Source organism: Adiantum capillus-veneris, chromosome 28 (genome assembly GCF_014529385.1).
Source record: "Adiantum capillus-veneris isolate H3 chromosome 28, ASM1452938v2, whole genome shotgun sequence".
NCBI classification, from domain to species: Eukaryota; Viridiplantae; Streptophyta; class Polypodiopsida; order Polypodiales; family Pteridaceae; genus Adiantum; species Adiantum capillus-veneris.
In genome coordinates, this window is record NC_140958.1 from 119,214,931 (window position 1) to 119,240,202 (window position 25,272).

General features: G+C 44.3%; 2 protein-coding genes across 3 annotated transcripts; one reads left to right on the plus strand and one right to left on the minus strand.

Annotated features, from left to right (window-relative positions):
* The first annotated feature begins 1,884 nt into the window (after positions 1–1,884).
* UREF (urease accessory protein F) lies at positions 1,885–21,333 on the plus strand. Of its 2 annotated transcripts, XR_015186952.1 has the most exons (2): positions 1,885–2,815; positions 21,198–21,333. XR_015186952.1 is itself a non-coding variant. In XM_086504309.1 (1 exon), the coding sequence occupies exon 1, from the start codon at positions 2,033–2,035 to the stop codon at positions 2,735–2,737; it is 705 nt and encodes a 234-aa protein (XP_086360435.1). In that variant the 5' UTR covers positions 1,885–2,032; the 3' UTR covers positions 2,738–2,969. The 2 variants fall into 2 exon arrangements, 1 of the variants encoding a protein (XP_086360435.1); XM_086504309.1 differs by lacking the exon at positions 21,198–21,333 and having other exon boundaries at positions 1,885–2,969.
* On the minus strand, positions 21,198–25,009 carry LOC147421188 (uncharacterized). The gene is made up of 8 exons (XM_086504310.1): positions 24,217–25,009; positions 23,470–23,552; positions 23,323–23,331; positions 23,143–23,231; positions 22,924–22,997; positions 22,740–22,790; positions 22,581–22,657; positions 21,198–22,297 (listed from the first exon to the last, which is right to left on the minus strand). The coding sequence occupies exons 1-8, from the start codon at positions 24,435–24,437 to the stop codon at positions 21,318–21,320; spliced, it is 1,584 nt and encodes a 527-aa protein (XP_086360436.1). The 5' UTR covers positions 24,438–25,009; the 3' UTR covers positions 21,198–21,317.
* Between the last annotated feature and the right edge of the window lie 263 nt (positions 25,010–25,272).

Sequence of the window (25,272 nt, forward strand, 5' to 3'; positions counted from 1 at the left end):
CCACTACCCCTCATTCGAATTCTACGGCTTCAATAAATAGCACTAAAAAGCACCTCATGTCACGCGTTAACAAACAACTGCACATAACTATAAACGCCTCGAGGTCCTCTATCACTCTTATGTTCTCTTGCATCATTGTGCAACGACATCCTACTGGAAGCGGTTGCCGTCGCACAACGACTGCCAAGCTTGCGTACTCGATTGAAGTGCGACGCCCTTCTACTCTTTGTGCAACGACATGCGCTTTCTTGGCTAACTGTTGGTGTGGATCCTAGACGTCGACGGCACTGGTGCGGATCTGAAGGAAAACAACAATTTCCAACCAGTCGGCATTAGTACTCCGCCAGTGATATTTGTGTTAACTCCTGTTTAGTGTGCGATAGAAAGGACATAAATTCACAATAGTGGACGATTCGACTGCAGAACCACAACTCCAGATCAACAACACTGTAAGGTTCGTTATTTGCATCCAATTCCCTATGTCTATGCATTTGCTTGGCGCAACACATAAATGCTACGAGGCTTATAATTTCTGGAGAGACCACAGTGCCAACTCTCCACCATACTTTTGTATGGCACTTCTGCATGACGTGCATTGTATAATTAGCCTTTTTACTTTGTGCTTGAGTGCAAGATGAAATGTTAAACTATTCACATTGCTTTTATGTAGCTTGATTCAAACATTGTCCTACGACTTGCACAATTGGACGACACCTGTAAATGATTATCAGGTTGGTAGTGTAGTTCAATTTTTATAGTCTATTGATGCTTTCTGTATTTTTGAGTTTGTCAAAGCTTCCTTAAGTTTAGTTTCATCACATGTTTTTCCGCATGCTTAATCTTGATCATCGTCTCTGTATATCAAATAGACACACACCCCTTTTCTCATAGTTCGATAATTCAACTTATGTATTGAAATACTCAATGCACTACGTACATGTTTACTTTATTTCTAGGTGGTTGACGTGAATCTACGGATGTCCTTGTTTGGTTTGGAGATGCATCTTATATATTGCAGCCCAACGTTCTTTTTTGCATAACCATTCTGTACCACAAAGACACCCCTTTTATCCCATCATTTTAGGTTAAGGACTAGGTTAAGATGCATTCCTTTTGCTCGATTCAATTACCCTCTTTAATAGCCCTTTGTTGCATAGGGAGCACTATGGGACACAATTTGCTTCTTCTCAATGCTCGTTGTCCAAAGCTGAGCTATTATTGGTGTCTTTTAATTGGTTCTACTCATCTGCTCGTGTTCTACAACTAAACGCGAGGCAACATCAATCACAACCAACTAACCAAGTAACCAACTGCGCTCCAAAATCTATGAGATTATATACAATAAAGGCCCACCAAGCAAGACTAGTTGACAATTGAGATCCGTTTTTGAGTGCTTAGCATGTAATTTGTCACAAATTACCTCGCAAAAAAGGACAATTATGTCTAAAAATAATGATGCAATTCATATCCTAAGCCTACATAACCAACTCAAATTCTAGTTTTAGCATCTTCAATTGATACTCTACCGATCTTCTTATGAAAAGCTAATAAATTTTTTATCTTTAGAGTTATGTAATCTCACAAACAGGGGTATTTTGGAATTTTGGAAAATTTGAAAGGGGTATTTTGAGAATTTCCACAATTAGAGGGGTATTTTGTTAATTTTCCCTTAATCTTTAGCAAAATTTCTCACCCCTTATTTTTTATTTAGGGAACATGGGCTACCCTCCTCACTATCTCACACAGGCATAGGTAGGAGGGGATCAATGGCACACGTCCATTTCGAGGATCAGGAGCCGTCCGATGAAGTTTATGTAAATTCGGGAAAATAGATAAATTCGCGTGCAACAAAACTTGTAAATTCGGGCGCCGGAGGCCCACGATGTCCCTGTTCCGGGAAATAGGCGTGGACCATTGACCGTGTGAGATAGTGCTGAGGGTAGGCTACGCCTGACAGAATCGAGAACTTCGGGTAATCCAGAGAGGACCAGCTCCTCACCAACAGGTGCAGCCACCCTGCTGGCTGGCCCGAATGCAGGGTAGCGAGTCGAGCCTCTGGGGTATATGGCAGCTCCTGGACTCCATCCTGCCCACAGGAGGGTTTGCGCATTCGCTTGGCCTGGAAGCAGCAGTGCAGCTTGGCAACGTGTGCGACAACCCTTCCCTCCATCGTTTCGCGCTTTCCTCTCTCCTTAACACTGCTTCCCTTCTCCTCCCCTTCGTCTTTGCGGGCTCTTCGTCTCCTTCAATTGAAAAATGGAAGCTTCTTGACACAACCCTTCATGCATACCTCTCCAACAAGGTGGTGCGCAATGCATCTATCGCCCAAGGGACCGCTCTCCTGCGTGTTGCGTCTTCTGTCTTCGTGGAGCACCCTCTTTTGAAGGAGATGAAGGCACTTACCCGCTCTTCACAGGAGGTTTGTACCATGCCAATCCACATACATCATGCTCCTCTCTTTGGGATCATCTTTGGGCTTCTTCTTGTTGACCCGATGAATGCCCAGCGTGCCTTCCTCTTTGTTACCCTCAGGGACATGCTTTCTGCTGCAACTCGCCTTAATGTTGTGGGTCCACTGGAAGCTGCTCAAATGCAGCATTCCTTGGCTAGTGATGCAGAATCCCTGCTTCTGAAGTATGGAAACCGTTCAATTAAGGATGTGTATCAAGCAGCTCCCACACTAGATGTCATCCAAGGTGTGCACGACAATTTATTCAGCAGGTTGTTTCGATCCTAGGATATTCTATACAATCAGCTTACCTTCCAGGATCAGCTCTGGCATTATGAAAGTCCACAAGTAAAAAGACACTGCCAGGTTGTATTTATGTTACGTTCACTTCTTATTCGCATGCCTTTTAACATGCTGCAAACATACATGTCATCATGTGGATTTCCTTATAAGCTAGGAGGTTTGGATGTCATAGTAGCAATGATTTTTTAACTCATAAAAAAAAAGGTAACATAAGAGTTTCCATTGACCAAACAAAAGCACTGCAGATTTAAAACGTTTGTAGTCTCTGACATGCTAGGATTCCATGTTTATGTATTCTGGGAGCATTAGCTTTAAGATAAGCTTGAAGAATTAGTCAGTTTTGTAATGTCTTTTCTTGTTAGCTGTTCTCTTGCAATTTGTTTGTGAGACAGGACACCACTAGTCTAGGGTGAAGAGTAGGGTTGGGGTCAATCGGTAATTGTTTGCTCAAAGATTCTTCATCTTTAAGAACTTCAAAGGATTATGGTGAAATTGTTTTCTTTTAAGGATAGGAATTGATTCTTCCCCCCTTGTCTTGCATTTCTTTTTCATCTGCATTTTTTCCTTTTGCTGAGGTTTCTTTCATTCTCTTGTTTTTGCATGCTTATGTATTTGTCTGCTTGCAAAGTTTTCCCTTTGGTTTGTGTTTTGCTTTCCTATTTGTTTGCACGTCTCCTCTTTCTGCGTTTGGTTTTGGGTGGGTGAGTGTATGCCTTTCTTTTTATTTTGGTTGTCTCCTGTTTATGGGATATTTTGTTGATAAGAGACGGGTTGGATTCTGGGTGGGTTACTGGGGCGTTCTCATCCATTTCTCTCACCCTGCCATCCTGCTCGATGCATATCCACAACCTATGGTGCAATTTGGGAGTGGCTCATTTTTGCTCTCCAGATGGTGCCTCCCAGCTTTTGTGCTCTTAGATGTTTGTAATGCAAAACTTCGAGGTGTCTTGGTCTTCATTGGCGGTATCTCAAGATTTGGGGCCGATTTGTTGCTTGTGATTGTGGTATGGAGCAAGGGGAGGATGTGAGGAGAAATCATGGTCAAGACTATGCTCCATTGTCCATTGGTCCCAACTGGTCCATGATGACTCCCTGGGACACTGAGTTGAGATCAGGCCATTGGCCATCACCCCCGTCCATGGAGCATCCCAGCTCCAACATACACCCCTCCCCTTGGAAAACTCTTGTTCTTGAGAGTAGCATTGGTATGGAAGACTCTCCTTGGGTAATGCTTTGGAGGATGTAAGCTTAACCGTACCTAAGTGTGCAAAAAGGAGCTGCTTGTGGGTGGTCTTACTGTATAAGTGACAATGTCTTTTATTCCCATAACAGCCGTGCATAGCCTTGAGGTTGAAAGATGCAAAGTGGTGAATACCAAGCGTCTCATAACTTGGCATTGTAGTGAGGGTCATGCAAAGATTTTACAACAGGGAATAGATCAATAGACCACCTGTTGCGTTGACCTATGCCAAGGGAACGTCATTGATCTTGATATTACCTGGTGCCGCGTTGACAATGCAACACGTGTCAAATCTCACTTGCTTCTTTATAAGCTGATTGAGTGTCTTGTCCAGTTCCTTTCTAGATGGGGATGAAGATCCACTTTGTTGAGAAGCTTGGTTGATTACCAGTAGCATGCCCACTGCCAAAAGAATATGCCAGTCTTCACGCTTCCATGGAGAAGTAGATAGTTCTCGAAGTAGAGCTTTCTGCTTAAATGTTGAGTACATGCACAAAATTCCAAAAGATCTACCCTTAACTTGTCCCTCTTGAAGCACGCACTTAGGTGCTTTCACAAACGGAGGGCATAACAATATCAAATCTACTCTAAAAAAAAACTTATCACTTAGTACTGAAGTCAATTGATATAGAAAGAAAGAGAGAGAGAGAGAGAGAGAGAGAGAGAGAGAGAGAGAGAGAGAGAGAGAGAGAGAGAGAGAGAGAGAGAGAGAGAGAGAGAGAGAAGATTGATATTGTACTGGGACCAAAAGATAGGCTGGTCCTTCACGTAAAGACTATCTTTATTAATGGGGAGAAGTCATCATACAAGTACTTGAAACAATAGAATTTCCACGTCCATTCAAGATCTCATATACTCGAAAATCTCTGCTTCCTAACCTCAGGGAAAAACCCTAGTCCTAGGAACCTCTAATCCTTACTTAGAATCCTTAAGAACCAAGGTATTCACCTTTGGAACTAATGCGCGTAATCAATACACAAGCGCATAGAACCATCTTTTTTCTTTATCAACAAGACTAGAGCACCAAAAGGACTTTCACTTGGATGAATGCGACCTTTATCTAGCAATTCTGCCAGTTGTTTCTGAATTTCTTGAGATTCGGAGTATGAGACTCTATACAGAGCTAGTGTAGGCGGAGCACTACTAGGGATTAGATCAATAGGATGATCTACCGGTCTACGAGGTGGTAAGATGCTCGACAAATCATCAGGAAAGAGATCCAAGTATGGTTTACAGAAAGGTTGCTCAAGATAAGGTGCTGAGTATGTTTTCGGAAGTGGATATTGTGTATCCTTCTCCTTTGTGTGAAGTAGTTGAGAATGATTTGCAAGTCAATGAGGATATTCATATGGAAGTAAATGAAAAGATCTATTAAATGTGTGCTTTTGTTGAGTCTTTTCCAATAAATGATGATGCTATTGAGCCTGTTGTGGACCTTGTTAATGAGGAGATTGTCCATGAGGACTCTTGTGATTGCATTTGTAGTGATGTATGTGGTCATCCCTTGATTAATGGAGAGAATATTGAGTTTTCAAAATATATGGAAAATGATGGAGATGCTCTTTCTATGCGTTGCTACTCAAAGAAAAGGTGGTAATAGCAATGTAGCCGCTTCTCATGGTTCTTCAATGAGTGGAAAATCACCTGTTCCTAATGCTTCTGCTGGTAGCATCTCGTCTGGAAAGTTTGGTGAAAAGGGCAAGAAGAAGATGTCTTGCCATTATTACAAGGCTAATGATCACTTGCTAAAGCAATGTCCTAAGTTGAAGGCAAAAGAGGTTGGATCCACTACAAGTGCAACTATTATCGAATCTTCTAGGAAAAAAGATTGTGATGCTCATGTAGATGCAGAGTGGGGATTTGGTGTAGAGTGCACTTCTGATCCTTTTGTTCATGATGCATGTATGTCAGTTGCTGTAGATTCACATGTGTGGTACTTTGATAGTGGTGCTACAAGTCACATTATGTAAGGTGCAGCGGAAGTGAATGTTGAACTTTGCTCAAGATGAGTGCTCCGAACTGTGCTCAAGGGTTCTTTTTTACTTACGGAAGGGAGTGTCACGTGACACATCCAACCCTATGTGTCCGTGGACAAGCTACAGCATGACCAGGGTTCTGTTCAGTCAAGTCAAACTAGAATAGAAAGTGATCTGGTACCTTTGTGAGTCTGTTCGCAGACCGTGCATGTCCAGACACTTAGATTAGATGCATATCCTCTGATTGCACACATCATGATCATCAGATTAGAGTCAGAACCCATCAAGAGCATTTTTACAGTGCATAGACCTATTTTCCCTATTTTTCACTTATTATTTTTAAGTGACTTTTGTTGGAAAGTAGGTAGGGCAATTTTGCTAAGTTTGTATATAAGCAAACCTAGCGCTAGCACTTTCTGGCAGAAGAGGCAGCAGGAGCACCTTGCTCAACAGGCAACTTCTCAGCAAGACCGACCCTGCGACAACTCTAGCTTTTTCAGCATTGCAAAAGGCCTAGCGTTTTTGCATCAGATCAGCCAACATTTTTGCACTTGCAGATTCACGGCGACCGTAGACAGCAGATCAGCCCTAGCGTTAGCAGATTCCCTCACAATAGCAGATCAGCCCTAGCGTTAGCAGATTCTCCCGCATGATGCCAAATCAGCCTAGCGTTTTTGGATCAGCCTAGACCTCAGCGTTTTTGCAGTTCCGGCGCGACAAGGCAACAAGAAGACCAACGTTTTCAGTTTTCAGCAATCAGTTTCCTTTGTAGAACCCCCAAACCTCGCAGATCTCACCTTCCTGCAGCGGATCCTCGCCGCACGGTCAGATCCCGCGAAGTTTGCAGTCGCAGCCCGGAAAACGCAGATTTCAGCATCTGCGTTTTCAGCATGTCGTCGTCGCCATCGACATCGTCATCGACATAGAGTTAGAATTCAGCAGATAAAGATTTTCAGATTTCAGCCCGTCTCGTCGCAGTCCTCGTTGTGGTCTACATCGTCGGCAAGTCCAAGCATTGTAGAGATTTGTGCAATCATAAGTAGACCGCTCTCGCCATAGAGAGTGGGGCCTTCGGAGGAGGGTTTGACAACATTCTGGTGTCGTATTCTCTTCTCTCTCTATCTCTCAGTCTCATGCACCTTCATTCACATTGTCCAATCACTTTGTTTGTGTCCATTGCACTCTATCACTAAAGGAACGGAAGGCTCTCCCTTCCGTAGAGCACCAAGCATGGGCATTTCCGTTGTGATTTGCCACAGTTGATTGATTTAGATCAGAAAGACAAGATTGGATCTCATTGTTTGCGTTTGTGTGGTGAACGTTTTGGCACTCCGTCTATTTGTTCATCTCCATTCCATGCACAGTCTCTGAGGCAGACAATTTTTTCCAGTCACTTTACATGGAATAGGTATGTTCATGTTTTTGTGTTGAAAGTGGTTTCAAGAATTTTCAGCCATGACGATTCTTGAAGAAGGAAGAAGCATGACTCTAGACGTAGTTGAAGGAGCCACAAATGACTGTCGCTTTCGACGCGGCCCAAAGAAGCAAGCATTGCAGACCTTTATGAAATTCAAGTACTGCACGACCCACACATCAGAGTGGGTTGGCGGAGAGTCCTTTCTAGGATTCCGGATGCTATTGGCGATCTCCGTCGACGCCATACAGTTCGGTACAAGTACCTCACTTTGAAAAGGAGGGGATGTTACGTGACACATCCAACCCTATGTGTCCGTGGACAAGCTACAGCATGACCATGGTTCAGTCAGTCAAGTCGGTCTAGAATAGGAAGTGATCTTGCACTTTTGTGAGTTTGTGCGCAGACCGTGCATGACCAGACACTTAGATTAGATCCATATCCTCCGGTTGCACACAGCATGATCATCATCATTCCCATCAAAATCCATTAGGGGAATTTTCCAGTGTATTAAACCTATTTTCCCTATTTTTGACATTTTTCACTTATTTATTGAGTGACTTTTGTTGGGAACTAGGTAGGGCAATTTTGCTAAGATAATATATAAGCAACCTAAGGCTAGCACTATCTGGCAGAAGAAGAGGAAATTGCACAGGCAAGGCCCCCTTGCAGCTGGCGTCTCCCTCTCCCTCTCCCTCTCAGCAAGAATAGACCCCCATCAGCCTGGCGTTTTTCATCACCTGGACTCCAGCTTTTTCAGCAAGGACATTCAGCAAGCAAGGCCCTGCAATTAGCGATTCTGTAGCAGATATTCAGCCCTCAGAACCAGCGATTTTCAGCAGCCTATGATCAACGTTTTGCTGCAGAAAAGCAGCGCTTAAGAGACCAGCCACTTCAGCGTTTTTGCCAACTTGCATTAGCGTTTTTGCACTACCACACCAGCGTTTTCAGCAAGGCAAAATTCAGCAGATAGAAGAGCAGCATATCAGCGTTTTGCATCAGCCAATTCGGCGACATGAAGCCTAGCAAGCCAGCGTTTTTGCAACAGTAGCAAGTACGCGTTCAAGCACTCAATTTTCAACATTAGCCTCGTCCTTGTCGTCCACACCGTCGACGTCGACATCGACATAGCAAGCATTTAGATTTGCATCAGCCATTGTGCTAGATTGTGCAATCAATAGTAGACCACTCTCGCCATCGAGAGTGGGGCCCTTGGAGGAGGGTTTTACGTCTCTGGTGTCGTATTCTCTTCTCTCTCTATCTCTCAGTCTCAGCACCTTCATTCACAGTGTTTATCCACTTTGTTTCTGGCCACTTGCACTCTCTCACTAAAGGAACGGAAGGCTCTCCCTCGTAAGTAAAAGGAACCTTGAGCACAGTTCAGAGCACTCATCTTGAGCAAAGTTAAATATTCACTTCCTGTTGCACCTTACACTCAGTCTCATGCACCTTCATTCACAGTGTTCATCACTTTGTTTGTGTCCATTGCACTCTCTCACTAAAGGAACGGAAGGCTCTCCCTTCCGTAAGTAAAAGGAACCCTCGAGCACAGTTCGGAGCACTCATCTTAAGCAAAGTTCAACATTCACTTCCGCTGCACCTTACATTGGTATCAGAGCTTTGGCAGTATTCTGTATCACTCAAGGAAAGAACCACATAATTTTTTTTTTGCTTGTTGTGGTCGCACGTAACCCAAGTCCTCTTGGGCGTGTCGATTCCTAATCGTGTTTTTGAAGAATGACAGGAAACGCAAGAAAGAAGAGCTTGTCCAACCCCCCCTTGTGCCTCTTTTCACTCATTGAGAGCGAACCGTGCACTTAGCGGCCGGCCAATCGACGAGAGGTGGGAAAAAGCAACCTTGGTGTGAGCGCAAGGCCGCAAAGGGTGCGCCCGTGGAGAAGAGCAGAACTCGGGTGAAGAGAAGATCCTTCTCTAACACAGATTGCAAGCTAAAGAAGAACCTCAAGAACCTCAAGACCCTCAAGAACCTCAAGAACAAGAACCAAGACCCACAAGAACCGAAGTTCCTCGTGAACTTAAGAAAACAAGACTTCAGTGGATGGTCATCACTCGAAGCGGAATGGATACTTCGCATGGAGGTGATGAGCATGGGAGTGGCGAAGAAGAATTTTCCCCACCAGGAGGTTTTTTCGACCCTCCCCCTTCCCCATCTACGCCAAGGATTGCACTAACTCCAATGGAGGCTTTCGACAAGATGATGATGGACAGGAAGTTAGAAAGCGAAGCAAGAAGTAGCCATAGCGCGTGAGCACGAGCAAGCACACTTGGAAGCCAAAGTAAGAAAAGCCAAATTGGATCGTGAGCGCGACGAAAGACAAGCAAAATTGGGCAAGCAGAATTTGATCGCGAGAACAAAGAAAGACAAGCATACTTTGATTGCGAGAACAAAGCAAGGCAAGAGATGAGCGACCAACACATGAAAGAGTTGTTGCGACTTTTTTCTATTGTGCAGGCGCAGTTTGAATAGAATCAGGAAAAGGAGACTCTCAGTCTCTTCCTTTCCAAAGCAGGACACACGATTTGCATGATAATGATTTGCATGATCAAGGTGTGATTATTCACGAGCATGATGATTTGCATGATCAAGATGTGATTATTCACAAGCAGGTTGATTTGTAGGATAATGATGTTATTGTTCACAAGGATGATGGTTTAGTTGATACATTTTCTAGTGAAGCTAACCTCATTGCAGATTTGATCAATCACGAGGAACCGATCTTGGCTCTCGAGTCGAGGTCCAAAGAACCCCCACAGGAAGTATTATGTGTACGAATGATTAGTCAGCACGCATTGTTCGAGTGTTTCATTCGTACGCTGAGCACGATTCACTCATGAATGAGCACGGATGTATGCGGAAATCTCATGAAATGAAGAAATGTTTGCATTCAAGGAATTCACATGCTATGTCTCTTCCTTGGTATGACACAGTACCCGAAAGAGCACAAGAAAGATTGAGCATCAAGCATCGGCATTTCCATTATGGTTTGCCACAGTTGATTGATTTAGATCAGAAAGTCAAGATTCGACCCCATGTTTTGCGTGTGTTTGATGAACGGTTTGGCACTCTGTCACTTTGTTCCTCTGCATTGCATGCACAGTTTTTTCGAAGGAATAGTAGTTTTTCAGTCACTTTACATGGAATGGGTATGTTCATGTTTTTGTGTTGGAAGTGGTTTCATGAATTTTCATCCTCGGAGATTCTTGAAGAAGGTAGACGCATCATTATAGACGAAGTTTAAGCATTGAAGGAGCCACAGATGACTCTGTCGCTTTCGGCGCGGCCCAAAGCAGCAAGCATTGCAGACCTTTATGAAGTTCAAGTATCGTACGACCCACGCATCAAGGTGGGCCGGCAAAGAGTCCTTTCTAGGATTCCAGACGTTGTTGACGATCTCCCTTGACGCCATACAGTTCAGTACTAGTACCTCACTTTAAAAAGGAGGAGATGTCACGTGCACATCTAACCCTATGTGTACGTGGACAAGCTACTTCATGACATGGGTTCAATTCAATTAGCTTAGGAAGTGTTCTGGCACTTTTGTGAGTCTGTTCGCAGACCGTGCATGTCCAGGCACTTAGAGTAGATGCATATCCTCTGGTTGCACACAACATGACCATCAGATTACAGTCAGAACCCATCAAGAGCATTTTTACAGTGCATAGACCTATTTTTCCTATTTTAGCCAATTTTCACTTTTTATTTTTAAGTGATTTTTGTTGGGAAACTGGGTAGGGCAATTTTGATAGCCAAGTACATAAGCAAACTAGCACTAGCACTATCTGACAGAAAAGGCAGCAGGAACTTCGGTTCGACAGACACCTTCTCAGCAAGAAATCCCCCCCCCCCCCCTCCACAGCAGACCTAGCGTTTTTGCATCCGCAGAGACCTAGCATTTTTGCATGATGCAAGCCTAGCGTTTTCACACAGAACCAGCAGTCTGGTGTTTTTGCACAGCAGATCAGCCCCGACAACAGCAAGACAGCAGATCAGCCCTAGCGTTAGCAGATTCCCTGCCGCAGACAGTTTTCAGCACTAGCGTTTTTGCATCACCATAGCGTTTTGCAGATTCACTGCGATGGAACACCAAGAAGCATCAGCGTTGTCGTGCCGCTTCGCTCTCATGAGAAGAAAATGAGCAAAGGCATGCCAATCAGGTGTATTTGAATCCTACATGATTATTCAACAGCTATAAGGGCTTGCTAACAAGCCAATTTTTAAGCTAAAAGTGTGCTAGATTCGGCTCTAAGGGCCAAAAGATGTCCTGGTAATGCTAAACAGTGAGTATGCTTGAAGTGGTCATAGTTGGGATTTTATTGATTAAAGATGAAGTACTTGAAGGGCTCTACATGTTTGTCTTTACGGCTCGTCAATCGGAGCTATAGATAAGAAGTTATGGCAGCTTAAAGTTTGAGTTGATTGTAGATCCGTACCGGATTGAGCACCTGCTGATAAAAGGTCAAAGATGAAAGGAATGCATGGGTCTGAAGTGCTCACTTTCAGGAGCATGTCGGTCTTTCTAGTTCGTCAATCGGGTTTCGGTTGGCAAGATATGGCCAGTTTAAGTATCGTCGGGGGACCGGTTCCGAACCGCCCTGGTCGCCTTGATCAATTTCATTTGGTAATTTTTGAAGCTTCAGACAGATTCTTGGAAATGGAGCCGTCATAGTTAAATTTGTGGCAACTGATGGCCAGTATACAGGCTTAATGGGTGATATTGCTAGTTGGAAATGTTGGGAATTGAAGTCATGAGCGGCTTTGCTTTGGCCGGCATGTCATCCCTTACAATGGCCGTGGCCGCCCATTGGAGAAGCTTTGCAAGCTTGGCCAAAATGTATGCCTAATGTGGTGCCCGAAGGCCGCCCAAAGAAGCCAAATTTAAAATGGCCGCCCAGAGGAGAAAATGAGATTCTTGGCATTGCTACGGCGGATATGTATGCCAAATGTGGTACTAGCCTTTAAAGAAGAAGAAGGGCCCCACTAAACTGTGGCCAGCCAAGGGCCATGGGCTTACATGTGGGCCAAATGTGATGCCCATCAAATTTTGGCCAAGGGCTCAAAGTTCAAACTAAGGGCCGCCCACAAGACCAATAAAATCAAATGAGTATGAAGCCAATGAGGGAAAAAAGGGCATGGCGGGCAGAGGAAACGCCGCAGGCAGCGAGAAGGGCAGAGGAGCTCGTGCTGAGCTTGGCATGGCTCAGTCGCCTGTGTGCACGAAGCGGGAATCCACCGGGAAGCCAGGGCGCACCATTTGGTGCCGGTCCTGTGCAGTTTGGTGGTGGTGAGAAAATCAGGTTGCCACGTCATGGAGGCCGGTCCCGCCACGTCAGCTAGGGGCTACCCGTTAGCGACATCGCTAATGGGTTGGCCATAATTAGTAAAGCATGCCCCATGCAGCCAAAGGGGGCTAATATAAAAGCAAAAGGATGCAGCTCTCAAGATCTCTCTCCTCTTTTGATGGAAACACTCTCGGGTGTGTTTTTTTCCTTCCCCTTCTCATTTTTGAGCGCTCTCTAGGAGCAAGCCGGATCTCATTAAGCTCTTAATAACCAAACTCAAGCTCGATTTCTTAAGCTCCATAGCCAAGCTAAGCTTCATAAGCTTGATAAGCCGAGCCTAATCTGGGATAAGCCAAGCTTACCAAAGCTTTGGATCTCATCTAATCTTAAGTCTAAGCCTAATCTCTTGAGCCGAGCCAAGCCTAAGCGAAGGTAATCCTAATCCTTTTGAGCTCCAAGCCTAATCTCAAACTCCTAATCCTAAGCCTAATCCCATAAACCGAGTCTAAGCTCTCATTAACCAAGCGTAAGCTCGATTTCATTAATCACCCATTAGCCGATCCAAATCTTAATTTCATTAATCTCTCAAGCCAAGCCTAAGCTCGATTTTCATGCTCTATAAGCCATAATCCTTAACTCTCATTAATCCGGCAACCATAAACTGAATCGGACCACCCAAGGCATTGGAAGTTGAAAGCAGAAGACAGTACAAGGCAGTTTAATTGTGAGTTTCTTGAATAGCGCCTGGAGTAAACCGGGACAATCCTTGTAAGGAGCATAAACTCCTCCATTATTATTTGATTAAAACAGGGATACTGTGGCTTATTTGGTGTAAGGTGAACTGTTTGTTTTGAGCTCTGTTTCCGTTAATTGTGTCTGTTGCAACTCTTTTCCCCGCACCTCTCACAGCCAGGGGCCCGGTGCCTTCTCGGCTCACCTTTCGAATACAAATCTCCCGACATTCTTGGTGAACCCGACGCGAAACGAGCCGAGGTGGGAGGTAAAGATGGAGATTCCAGCAGAGTTGATGCAGTTTATCGAAGATTACAATTTCAATAGATTTGAGAAAAATCTAGCGGCTGTAGATCTGCCAAAAATATTGGGCTTAGTTCAGAAATGTTTGCAAGAAGTAAAAGCTATGAAGATGAAAGAGCACATTGATGATGCAGTGGAGATGGCACTTGATGCCGTACATGAACAGTGTGGAATTTTTCAAGGACATGATCCAGATGGAGTCCTTGCATGCTATCAAGCGGAGATGAAGAGCCGAGGAATTCCAGAAGATCGGATGATTTTGACCTTTGAAGAATTTGTAACCTTCGAGTTTAAAGATAAGGTAGGAGAACTGGCTGAAACATATCCCACGCAGTGGGACTATTTTTCAGATGGGTTCGTTCACGAAAGCTCAAAGATTATCGAGTTGGCAATGAAGGAGATTAATGAACGAAGCTAGATTGTTTTCTATAAAGAAGAAGGGGATCAGATGCCAAGGGGATTAGGGATTACCTTCGCTTAGGCTCGGCTCGGCTCGGCTCAAGAGATTAGGCTTAGGCTTAAGATTAGATGAGATCCAAAGCTTTGGTAAGCTTGGCTTATCCCAGATTAGGCTCGGCTTATCAAGCTTATGAAGCTTAGCTTGGCTATGTAGCTTAAGAAATCGAGCTTCAGTTTGGTTATTAAGAGTTTAATGAGATCCGGCTTGCTCCTAGAGAGCGCTCAAAAATGAGAAGGGGCCGGGAAAAGAACACACCCGAGAGTGTTTCCATCAAAAGAGGAGAGAGATCTTGAGAGTCGCATCTTTTGCTTTTATATTAGCCCCTTTTGGCTGCATGGGGCATGCTTTACTAATTATGGACAACCGATTAGCGATGTCGCTAATGGGTAGCCCCTAGCTGACGTGGCGGGACCGGCCTCTATGACGTGGCAACCTGATTTTTTCACCACCACCAAATTGCGCAGGACCCGCACCAAATGGTGCGCCCTGGCTTCCTGGTGGATTCCCGCTTCGTGCGCACAGGCGACTGAGCCATGCCAAGCTCAGCGCGAGCTTCTATGCCCTTCTCGCTGCCTGCGGCGTTTCCTCTGCCCGCCATGCCCTTTTTTCCCTCATTGGCTTCATACTCATTTGATTTTATTGGTCTTGTGGGCGGCCCTTGGCTTGAGCCCTTGGCCAAAATTCAATGGGCATCACATTTGGCCCACATTTAAGCCCATGGCCCTTGGCTGGCCAAAGTTTAGTGGGGCCCTTCTTCTTCTTTAAAGGCACCACATTTGGCATACATATCGGCTGTAGCAATGCCAAGCAACTCATTTTCTCCTCTGGGCGGCCATTTTAAATTTGGCTTCTTTGGGTGGCCTTCGGGCACCACATTAGGCATACATTTTGGCCAAGCTTGCAAAGCTTCTCCAGTGGGCGGCCACGGCCATTGTAAGGGATGACATGCCAGCCAAAGCAAAGCCGCTCATGGCTTCCATTCCCAACATTTCCGACTAGCAATATCACCCATTAAGCCTGTATACTGGCCATCAGTTGCCACAAATTTAACTCTGATGGCTCCATTTCCCAGAATCTGTCTGAAGCTTCAAAAATTACCAGATGAATTTGATCAAGGCGACCAGGGCGGTTCGGAACGGTCCCCCGACGATACTTAAACTGGCCATATCTTGCCAACCGAAACCCCGATTGACGAACTGGAAAGACCAACATGCTCCTAGAAGTGAGCACTTCGGACCCATGCATTCCTTTCATCTTTGACCTTTTATCAGCAGGTACTCAATCCGGTACGGATGTGCAATCAACTCAAACTTTAAGCTGCCATAACTTCTTATCTGTAGCTCCGATTGACGAGCCCTAAAGACAGGCATGTAGAGCCCTTCAAGTACTTCATCTTTAATCAATAAAATCCCAGCTATGACCACTTCAAACATACTCACTGTTTAGTATTACCAAGACATCTTTTGGCCCTTAGAGCCGCATCTGGCACACTTTTAGCTTAAAAATTGGCTTGTTAGCAAGCCCTTATAATTGCTGAATAATCATGTAGGATTCAAATACACCTGATTGGCATGCCTTTGCTCATTTTCTTGTCATGAGAGCGGAGCGGCACGACAACATTTTCAGTTTTCAGCAGTCAGACATCGCAGAAGAAGTCCCAAACCTCGCAGATCTCACCTTCCCGCAGCAGATCCTTGTCGCACGGTCAGATCCAGCGTAGTTTGCAGATTCAGCCCGGAAAACGCTGCGTTTTCAGCGCGTCGTCGTTGCATCGTCGTCATCGTCGTCGTCAGCGATATAGAGTCAGAATTCAGCAGATACAAGATTTGGAGATTTCAGCCATTAGCATTTCAGATTTCAGCCCATCTTGTCGTCGTCCTCATCGTCGTCGACATCATCGGCAAGTCCAAGCATTGTAGAGATTTGTGCAATCAATAATAGACCACTCTCGCCATAGAGAGTGGGGCCTTCGGAGGAGGGTTTGACAACATTCTGGTGTCATATTCTTCTCTCTCTATCTCTCAATCTCATGCACCTTCATTCACAATGTTCTCCACTTTGTTTGTGTCCATTGCACTCTCTCACTAAAGGAACGGAAGGCTCTTTCTTCCGTAAGTAAAAGGAACCCTTGAGCATAGTTCGGAGCACTCATCTTGAGCAAAGTTCAACATTCACTTCCGTTGCACCTTACATCAGCAATCAACGCGTTTTGTGGCAGTTCGTACAATGGTCAACGCAAATCGCGACCGTCCATACAGCAGCCACTTCAGCAGGTTCTTACGCTTTTTTAAAAAGCCTAGGTGTCTCCTCGACCCCTTGACAGTTGTCCATAAGTTGGAACAACTTATTGGTCATGCCACGTCATTAGTTTGTGACAGTGTTTGTGGAAGATTTTGTTTAGCCTTTGTGATCATGTACCAGAGACAGTAAATGTAAGCTCACATGACATCTATGACACTTTGTTGCCTCTTTTTAATGGTGGAAACTTGAACGTAAATTCAAATGAGACAAATCTACAGCCTATAAGGGTTTCCGAAAATGTTACGGATCAGTCTATTGCTGATGCAGATGTACATGATGTACGGTCGTATGACTACTATTCGTTTTCTTGTGCATTGGTAGCTCATTTTGGATGGGATGTACATCAATCAGACATTGTTACTGCTTTCTTGAATGGTGATATATTTGAGGAAGTTTATATAACGTAGCCTCGCGGTTTTGTAAAAAAAGGACAAGAAAATAAAGTGTGCAAATGTAAGAAAGCTTTGTATGGGTTGAAGCAGTCTCCTCATGCTTGGTATGAAAAAGCTGACACTCATTTGGTTAAACAAGGCTTTCGTAATAGTCCAACTGAAAGCACGTTGTATGTCAAGCGTGAGGGTGATGTATTTCTCATCATCGTTCTATATATTGATGATTTGTTGATTACTAGTCTGAATGAGACACAGATTGCTGAAATCAAGGCTGATTTGAATTTTACTTTCAAGATGACAGACTTGGGGCTTTTGCATCATTACTTGGGCAATGTAAGTTTGGCCTGGAGGACTGTAAACCTACTGGAGGATTGTAAACCTATTGCTACGTCAGTGAAACATGTTTGAAATTGAGTCTTCATGATGGTGGTGATCCTGCCAATGTCACTCTTTATCAAAAGCTGCTGTTGTATACCCTATTTATGTATGCAAACGAGTCCGAATATTCAGTTTGCAGTCTCACAAATTAGTAGATTAATGTAAAGCCCAGGGTCTAAGCATTTGGAGGCCGGAGGACCTTTCGCTCCTTTAGTGACACTTTACATGTTGGGTTGTTTTATCTCAAGAGGAGATCATAGCCGCCAGATTTACATGCTGTTTCGGACTCAGATTGGGTTGGTTGTTATGACACCCGAGTGTCTACGAGTGGTTTTGTTTCATGCTCGGTAGTAAATGCATATCGTGGTTGAGCAAGCAGCAACCTACTGTCCACTTCCAGTTGTGAAGTTGAGTACAGGGTAGTCTTCACAGCTACGGTTCAGTGTGTATGGCTGTAAGGTGCAGCAGAAGTGAATGTTGAACTTTGCTCAAGATGAGTGCTCCGAACTGTGCTCAAGGTTCCTTTTACTTGCGGAAGGGAGAGCCTTCCGTTCCTTTAGTGAGAGAGTGCAATGGACACAAACAAAGTGGGTAAACACTGTGAATGAAGGTGCTGAGATTGAGAGATAGAGAGAGAAGAGAATACGACACCAGAATGTTGTCAAACCCTCCTCCAAAGGCCCCACTCTCTATGGCGAGAGCGGTCTACTTATGACTGCACAAATCTCTACAATGCTTGGGCTTGCCGAATGATGAGGACGATGACGAGACGGGCTGAAATCTGCAAATCTTTATCTGCTGAATTCTGACTCTATGTCGATGACAATGTTGATGATATGCGACGACGACGCGCTGAAAACACAGATGCTGAAATCTGTGTTTTCCGGGCTGAATCTGCAAACTTCGCGGGATCTGACCGTGCGGCGAGGATCTGCTGCGGGAAGGTGAGATCTGCGAGGTTCGGGGGTTATACTGCGGGTACTGACTACTGAAAACTGAAAACGCTGAGTCTAGGGCTGATTCCGTCGCGAAGATCTACAAAAACGCCGAGGTGTCTTGCAGATGCAAAAACGCTAGGGCTGAAAATCTTCTGCTGGGGTGGAAAACTGCTAACTGTTGTAGAATCTGCCAACACTAGTGGATCTATTGTCTGCTGTGGTTGTCGGGGCTGATTTGCTGTGTAAAAACGCCAGGGCCCGGTCTATGGTGCGAAAACGCCAGTGTTGATTCTGTGTTGCAAAAACGCTAGGCCTTGCTGGGGGGGGGGGGGGGTGTTCTTACTGAGAAGTTGCCTGTTGAGCAAGGTGCTCCTGCTGCCTCTTCTGCCAGAAAGTGCTAGTGTTAGGTTTCTATATATACAAACTTAGCAAAATTGCCCTACCTAGTTCCCAACAAAAGTCACTTAATAAATAAGTGAAAAATGTCAAAAATAGGGAAAATAGGTTCTGTGCACTGGAAAATGCTCCTGATGGATTCTAATGGTAATGCTGATGATCATGCTGTGTGCAACCAAAGGATATGCATCTAATCTAAGTGTCTGGGCATGCACGGTCTGCGAACAGACTCACAAAAGTGCCAGATCATTTCTTATTCTAGACTGACCTGACTGAATTGAACCCTTGTCATGCTGTAGCTTGTCCACGGACACATAGGGTTGGATGTGTCACGTGATAATGGCTGATTTGTGTGTTGGACAAGACACTGCCAACATTATCTACACTGACAGTCAGAGCGCATTGGCAGTTGCGAGAAACCAAGTTTTTCATGCTCGCACAAAGCACATTGAGGTGCATTATCACTATGTCAGAGAGAGACTCTTAGCAGTAGAGATGAGCTTGGCTTGTGCCAACACAGGACAACCTTGCAGATCTTTTCACAAAGGCATTGCCTCATGAGAAGTTCGCTTGCTTCCTTTTGTGGATTGATCATGTCCTCAAGGCATGGCACTTCCCTATACACTATGTGCCAACTCTCGGTCACCGCATCACTCCCGGGGGGGATTTGTTACCATATATGTGGTAGTGATGTGTGTGAACACACTTAGGAGCGCCGAAGCATTTTTCCCCTCACTAGGAGGGTTTTTATCCCCTCTGCATTGTATATATGCCCATCATTCTAGGGCTAACTTATCTTTGCATTTGTGCACTAAGCAATAAACTCTCTGTTGTCTGCCTTGAGCTTCTTCATCTTCTCCAAGTTGTGTGTGTTTCCTTGCAACCCTAATTCCAACAGCCATTTTGAGCAGTTAAGACCTATTTACATGGTTTATCAAGCTGTTCTAGACGGTCCTTTGACCCGCGCGAGCAGTTTTTTTCTACTATAGAAACATATGTGGCTCCGTGGATGGGCTCAATGTCGGATGTCATCCCAAGACCCGTTTTTTTGGTCATGCTTGAGACCAGGTTGAATGGCTGGATGTAATCTTAAGACCCGTTTCGACAGTAGGATGCTGTCTCAAGACCCTTTTCGATGGCTACATTGAATGGTTAGATGATATTTTAGGACCCGTTTTGCACAGTTTATGTGACACTAACTCATAAAGTCTCGGTGAAGCTCTGTACTTGCACACCAACAAAACGATACCGCGCGGGGTGTTGGTTTCGGCCTATGCTACTCTCCAAGTAGCGGGCTCTTACTCTTGTGTCTTAAGTGAAAAGTTTTTTTTCTTTTGAGTTTTGATTGGAAATTGTGGGTTTGAAGATTCTGTGAGTGAACGTCTTTGACTCGAGTGATTGCGACTTAGGTTCCATTAGCTATTAACTCACCAACTAGTTGTACAGTTTGATTTTGTGGACCTTTTCAGTTTGAAAGTGTTCTACTCTGCAGGAGTTTGCTACTGACTATCGTTTTATTTGTGGACTTTTTGAGAGGCTTAGTAGCCAAGTTTTCCACTTTTTGGAAACCTTGATGTTATCTTAGGTTTAACTTTGGTAGGGAACTCGAGAAGACAACACAAAGAGGAGTACAGAAAACCAATGGCTAGTACGTCCCCCCCCACCCCCCCCCCCCAAGGGCTGGTTTTAAGTCAAGACTTAAAGCACTGGCTGGATGTAGTGATGTTTTCCTGTATGTCCTTTTTTCATTATTCGTCAAAAGTTTTTACAAAGCACTGGCGTGGTTCATGGTTTGGCTCTTCCTTTTACTCGGCCAATTTGTAAAATTTAAAAAATATTCTGACTTCACAAAAGCTGTATCACAATGCCTTTAGTCTGCTATTGAAATGGTCGCACTAGAGTGGACAACTTTTGAATCACAGTCTATTGAAAACCAATCCTTATCATATTGGTGTCATATTTGGCACCACCTTTACTAGAGTTTATGATCATATAAATACGTACTGTTATTGTTTGCATCGTGGTATTAGCTACTAGTCAGATGTATGCAGTTTCATAATCTTGGAATTACACCTCGCCTGATTATGTCCATAGCTTTTCCACAAAGCGATGCTCTGTGTTGAAAATTAAGGAAATGGTGATTGGCGTTTATCTTGCCCAATGACAAAAAGCTGAGGAGTACTAAACTGTGATTTTGGATAAGCAGTACAATCCTTGTATTTTGACCTTTAGTTGATGGCTTACAGACAACAAGCAATGTGTGAGTGAACCTTGGCAAGAATAAAGTTGTTGCCATCGTAGAGCTTACTATTTTAGCCATAACTTTTATGCTCGATATTTAAATTTCAACCCATAATGCAATTGAAATGGTTTGTGTCCAATTATGATCATAGAGTGGTTTTGTAGGCATGACTAACATGTTGAAGACATGTCAATAGTGCAAACCACTTTTTGTTTTCTTGTGCTTGGGCCCCTAGAAGATTGAAAAGGTGGTCTTGGTTCGCAACCTGTTGCCTAAACACAGAAGCTTAATATATGGGCCACAGCCTTCTTGTGTTTACATATAAAAGAATTTGTATGTTTTCTGGCCTAATTGAAGATATTATTTTGTCAGGCTGGGTTGATTATAAAAGGATCAATGGAAAATACTCGTGGTACCATTAGTAACAGTACTTTGTTCTGTGTTTCTTTACTTGAGGCAACCGACAGATTAGTCTTGAGGCAACCAGCAAATTTAGTCTTCTGTTCTGCAGCATCTACTCAGAGCAACGGGGGTCTGTTGCATTGTACTGCTTACCGAGTTTGTTCTAAAGGCATTATTCCACATGCTGAGTGCTGCCGAGTCCTCTTGACTTAGGATTTGACCCTGACCCTCTTGATCCTCGACAATTATGTCATTGAGATTGGGTGTAAAGTGAGGGCTTTGTTGGTTTGTATATGAGTCGAACACAGAAGATGAACTGGGGGATGCATATATATCTGTTGCAATCTGCAGTTCTGTTGGAAACATCTTGCTGATGTGCTGGTGATGATTAATTAGAGCATCATTGCAGCCTGCGTCTTGATAGTCAATGTTATAGTTGTTCATATCAGCTTCTGCCTCTTTACTGCTGTAATCAGAGAGCTCTATGTGAGTGCTGTTGGGAAATAGATCCTTGTAGTCAATCTCTACCTCATTCTCATCATCATCCAGCTGGAACTGCTCTAGAGCTGACGAGTCCATCGTGGCAGGGGATTGGGGTTGGTGGTGAGTGGCAGCTGCCGTCTTCTCAAGCATTTGCCTAAACATGTTCGATTGCAGAAGGAGGCTCAAAGCTGTAGGAGAGTTAGAGGATTTTTGCTGCAAGAAGGGCATGCATTGGTGCATTGAAGGAGAATTGGTGTTGAAGATATCTGTAAAACTATCTTTGCTATGTATGTTGAAGTCTGAGGGAGTTGATGGAGTAAATTGAGGGAAGCTTGACTCATAGCCCCATTTCTGTGTGCGAGCAGACATGGGAGGATTGTTTTCAAAGCTATGGGGTGTGTTTTCCTGGTTTTTGTTAGGGAACAATGAGCCACTGGATTGGTCATTCGACCCCACCTGGTTCGCCCCGATGTTACTTGGGCGCAGCCACCTTATATACCGGCTCAAGTCAAAGTTTGTAACGGCATTTAAGCCTCTGTATTCTATAGCTGCCATGTCATATGCTGCAGCTGCTTCCTCTTGGGTGCCTGCAAAGCCAATGCAAGAGTTATGGTTTGAAGACAATTCCAAGCTCAGGCTGCATGGAAATGGCCATGTAACATATATAGATATGTCGCAACGTGTGGTACTGCATGGAAACGGCCATGTAACATATATAGATATGTCGCAACATGTGGTACATTTATGCACCGTTCAAGCATATTAGTAGAGGTTTGATTACACCTTCAATCGTTATCACCCTTAGATATCAGGTCTGCTATCAACAAGCAAAATTAGTTGATTGAAGTAATGGCAAGTTGTTCTGCTTACTGTATGTCCCTAGATACAAGTACTTGTTGCCAAAGACACGCCCTATGCGAGCCTCCCAGCGACCGTTATGATGATGCCTGACAGAGAAAAAAACTATCAGTCAAAAAACTTGTCACTATAATTCCTTTTCCTGTGCAAGCTTGTTTAAGACAAATATACCTGGCTACTCCCCTGTACTTTGAGACTCCCCTTGAAAATCCACTGCTCTTTCTGCAAACAAGCGATTGATTCACAGTAATGCTTTGCCACACACACACACACAGAGAGAGAGAGAGAGAGAGAGAGAGAGAGAGAGAGAGAGAGAGAGAGAGAGAGAGAAAGAGAGAGAACCTTCTACACTAACCTTCTCAGTGAAGCCAAGTACTCCTCTCTGGAAACATTCTGCATCTCTTCAATATCTTTAGTATAGTCAGTTACCTGTACCATCATCAGAACATGCTTAGAATTGATGAGTTATCTTGTTTACTACCAGAGCTTTTTTTTTCTTTTTTGTACTCTCAATCTCTCTCATTCAACCTGGGACTTTTTCAAAACTAGGGGGAGAGTTGTATAGAGCTCTTACAGGGAAGTTGGTCAATGTGGAGGGCCCCCAATACTTCAGAGCGGCCAAGTCGTATGCTCTTGCGGCAGACTCTTCCTCATCGTAAGCTCCTGGGACATAGATATGATGCTTTTGTCAGAAGATTTATGAGCATCAGGTAGATTGCATGCAAGTGAAGGAGTTATGTATATTTATATTTACCAAGGTACACTGTTGCATCATGTGGCAACGGCGAGGACATCAGCAGATAGACGCACACATGTACATACAGGAAGATAAAATTGTATTAGCTTGGTTTCTTATAAGACCTGCTGACATAGTTTCACTTGTAAGGTAGATGTAGTGCACCTTGTTTGCCTTTCTTTTTCTGAGTTGCGTTCCATGTACTCTTGTCCCAGAGATGGGCTTCGTACCGGCCTGTCCACCGATGCCTGGATTGTGGAAGCACCACAGTCAGTGTCAATACCCTCCTTGGTTTACATCTATTATACAAATCAACATTGTTTAATCGTTTTCATTTATTATAGGAAAATAAAATGGAGGTCGGTGTTTTTTTTGGGGGGGGGGAGGGGAAGTGTCTCTTGTTGATTGTTGTCAACTGGTTGGCATCAACGAGCTCCTGTGATGAGAGTAAAGGCCTCTTGCCGCAGGCAAATTGTATGGAATTTGATAGATTCATTGGGATTCCCTCTTAAGAAGAAAACCATCTTGGTTGCTCCTACGGCGTATTTACATGTTAGAGATGTTGATAATATATGAGTTGTTTGGAGTTGGCATATTGGGCCCTTGTAATTAGCATGAAGAATGCGAGAAAAAAGCACAGTAGCTGCAAAACGTTTATGGATTCTGAAATGAGCTTCAGACCACTGAAATCTCAACAAGAAGCTTGCAAAATTGGACGTGTGGGTAGTGCATTGTCTTGATGCGGTTATTTGGGTTCCTCATTCATCCACTACTGGTCCTTAAAAAGCATAACTATAGTGCAACTAATGATGTAAGTATGTGGTCAACATCTGTTTCTAGTAGTTAGGAATTACAATGAAGTTTGCCCTGTTTGTAGCATCAGATGAGATTTCTGTTAAGCACTATACCCACCTAGTCACCCCTCTATAAATTGAGCTTCGCTTGCCAGGTGTGCAGGGTGGAATCTTGCTGACCCGGTCCTTTCCAGTTGCACCCTTTTCTTTTCTTGCGCGTTTATAGACTCTGGGCTGCCGGGGCTCCTCCAGTGATGGAGAGTTGTTGACTTCGACTTCCAGGCTTCCATTTTGAGTGTCCGCTTCCTTGACCTGTGGGGTTAGGACCTCTGCTTTCATCGTGATGGGGGGGGCCTTGTATGTATAGACTTGTTGGTAGAGAGAGGGTGGTGAGAGATCAAGGGGACTGTAGGTGAAGGGACGGCGGGCCTTCAAGGTACATAGTCGGGTGAGATTTGCAGGGGGTGCGAAGGGCTGTGTAATTACACTCTGTAATCCTGTTAGAGCTGGAGGAGCAGGGCTAGTTATTTGCTAATCTCAAATGCTTTGGTACCTTCTCACAAGGTAAGGGAAGGGGTAGCTTCTTGATTGTAACACCACCTCTATTAAGCAATAATCTTCCTCTATAAGCAGAGGTGGTGAGGGAAGCCAAGAGCTAGCCGCCAAAGGTAGTGTATCAGAGAGAGAGAGAGAGAGAGAGAGAGAGAGAGAGAGAGAGAGAGAGAGCACGCAATTGAGTCCAGATAATGGGGTTTTGCTGAAATGGGTATTGTTGAGAAGAGGTTTAAGGGAGTGGGTCGTTTTAAGGGCGGCTTATTCGGGCTGTGTGTGGCGACAACGCTGTGGGAGGAGGACAAGCAGGAAGAGGCCGAAGCCATTTGGAGTATGCGACTAGTTTTGGACTGTTGTCTGGTTGAAGGAACACTGGAGAGCGTCCCTGCTGATGATGACACAAAAGGATCGGAATTTCCGCCCAGGCTTCCGGGGGTCTCGACAAAAATTCAAAATTATAAAGAAACACGCACGCGCGCGCGCCCTTCTCTCTCTCTCTCTCTCTCTCTCTCTCTCTCATGTAATCCTCTCGGAATCGATACCCCCAATGCACCTCTCATTTTCGATCAAACATCTCTTAACTTAAGAACTTTATACTTTGTGGGCTCCCTTTCAAGTTAAG

Excerpts from the sequence above, each read along its gene's own strand:
- UREF (XM_086504309.1), top strand. The coding sequence starts at position 2,033 with ATGCAGGGTAGCGAGTCGAGCCTCTGGGGTATATGGCAGCTCCTGGAC.
- LOC147421188 (XM_086504310.1), bottom strand. The coding sequence starts at position 24,437 with ATGAAAGCAGAGGTCCTAACCCCACAGGTCAAGGAAGCGGACACTCAA. Across the intron at positions 23,553-24,216 it reads ATTTATAGAGGGGTGACTAG|GCATCGGTGGACAGGCCGGT; the intron begins GTGGGTATAGTG and ends TCCACAATCCAG. Across the intron at positions 22,658-22,739 it reads AAGTACAGGGGAGTAGCCAG|GCATCATCATAACGGTCGCT; the intron begins GTATATTTGTCT and ends TTTCTCTGTCAG.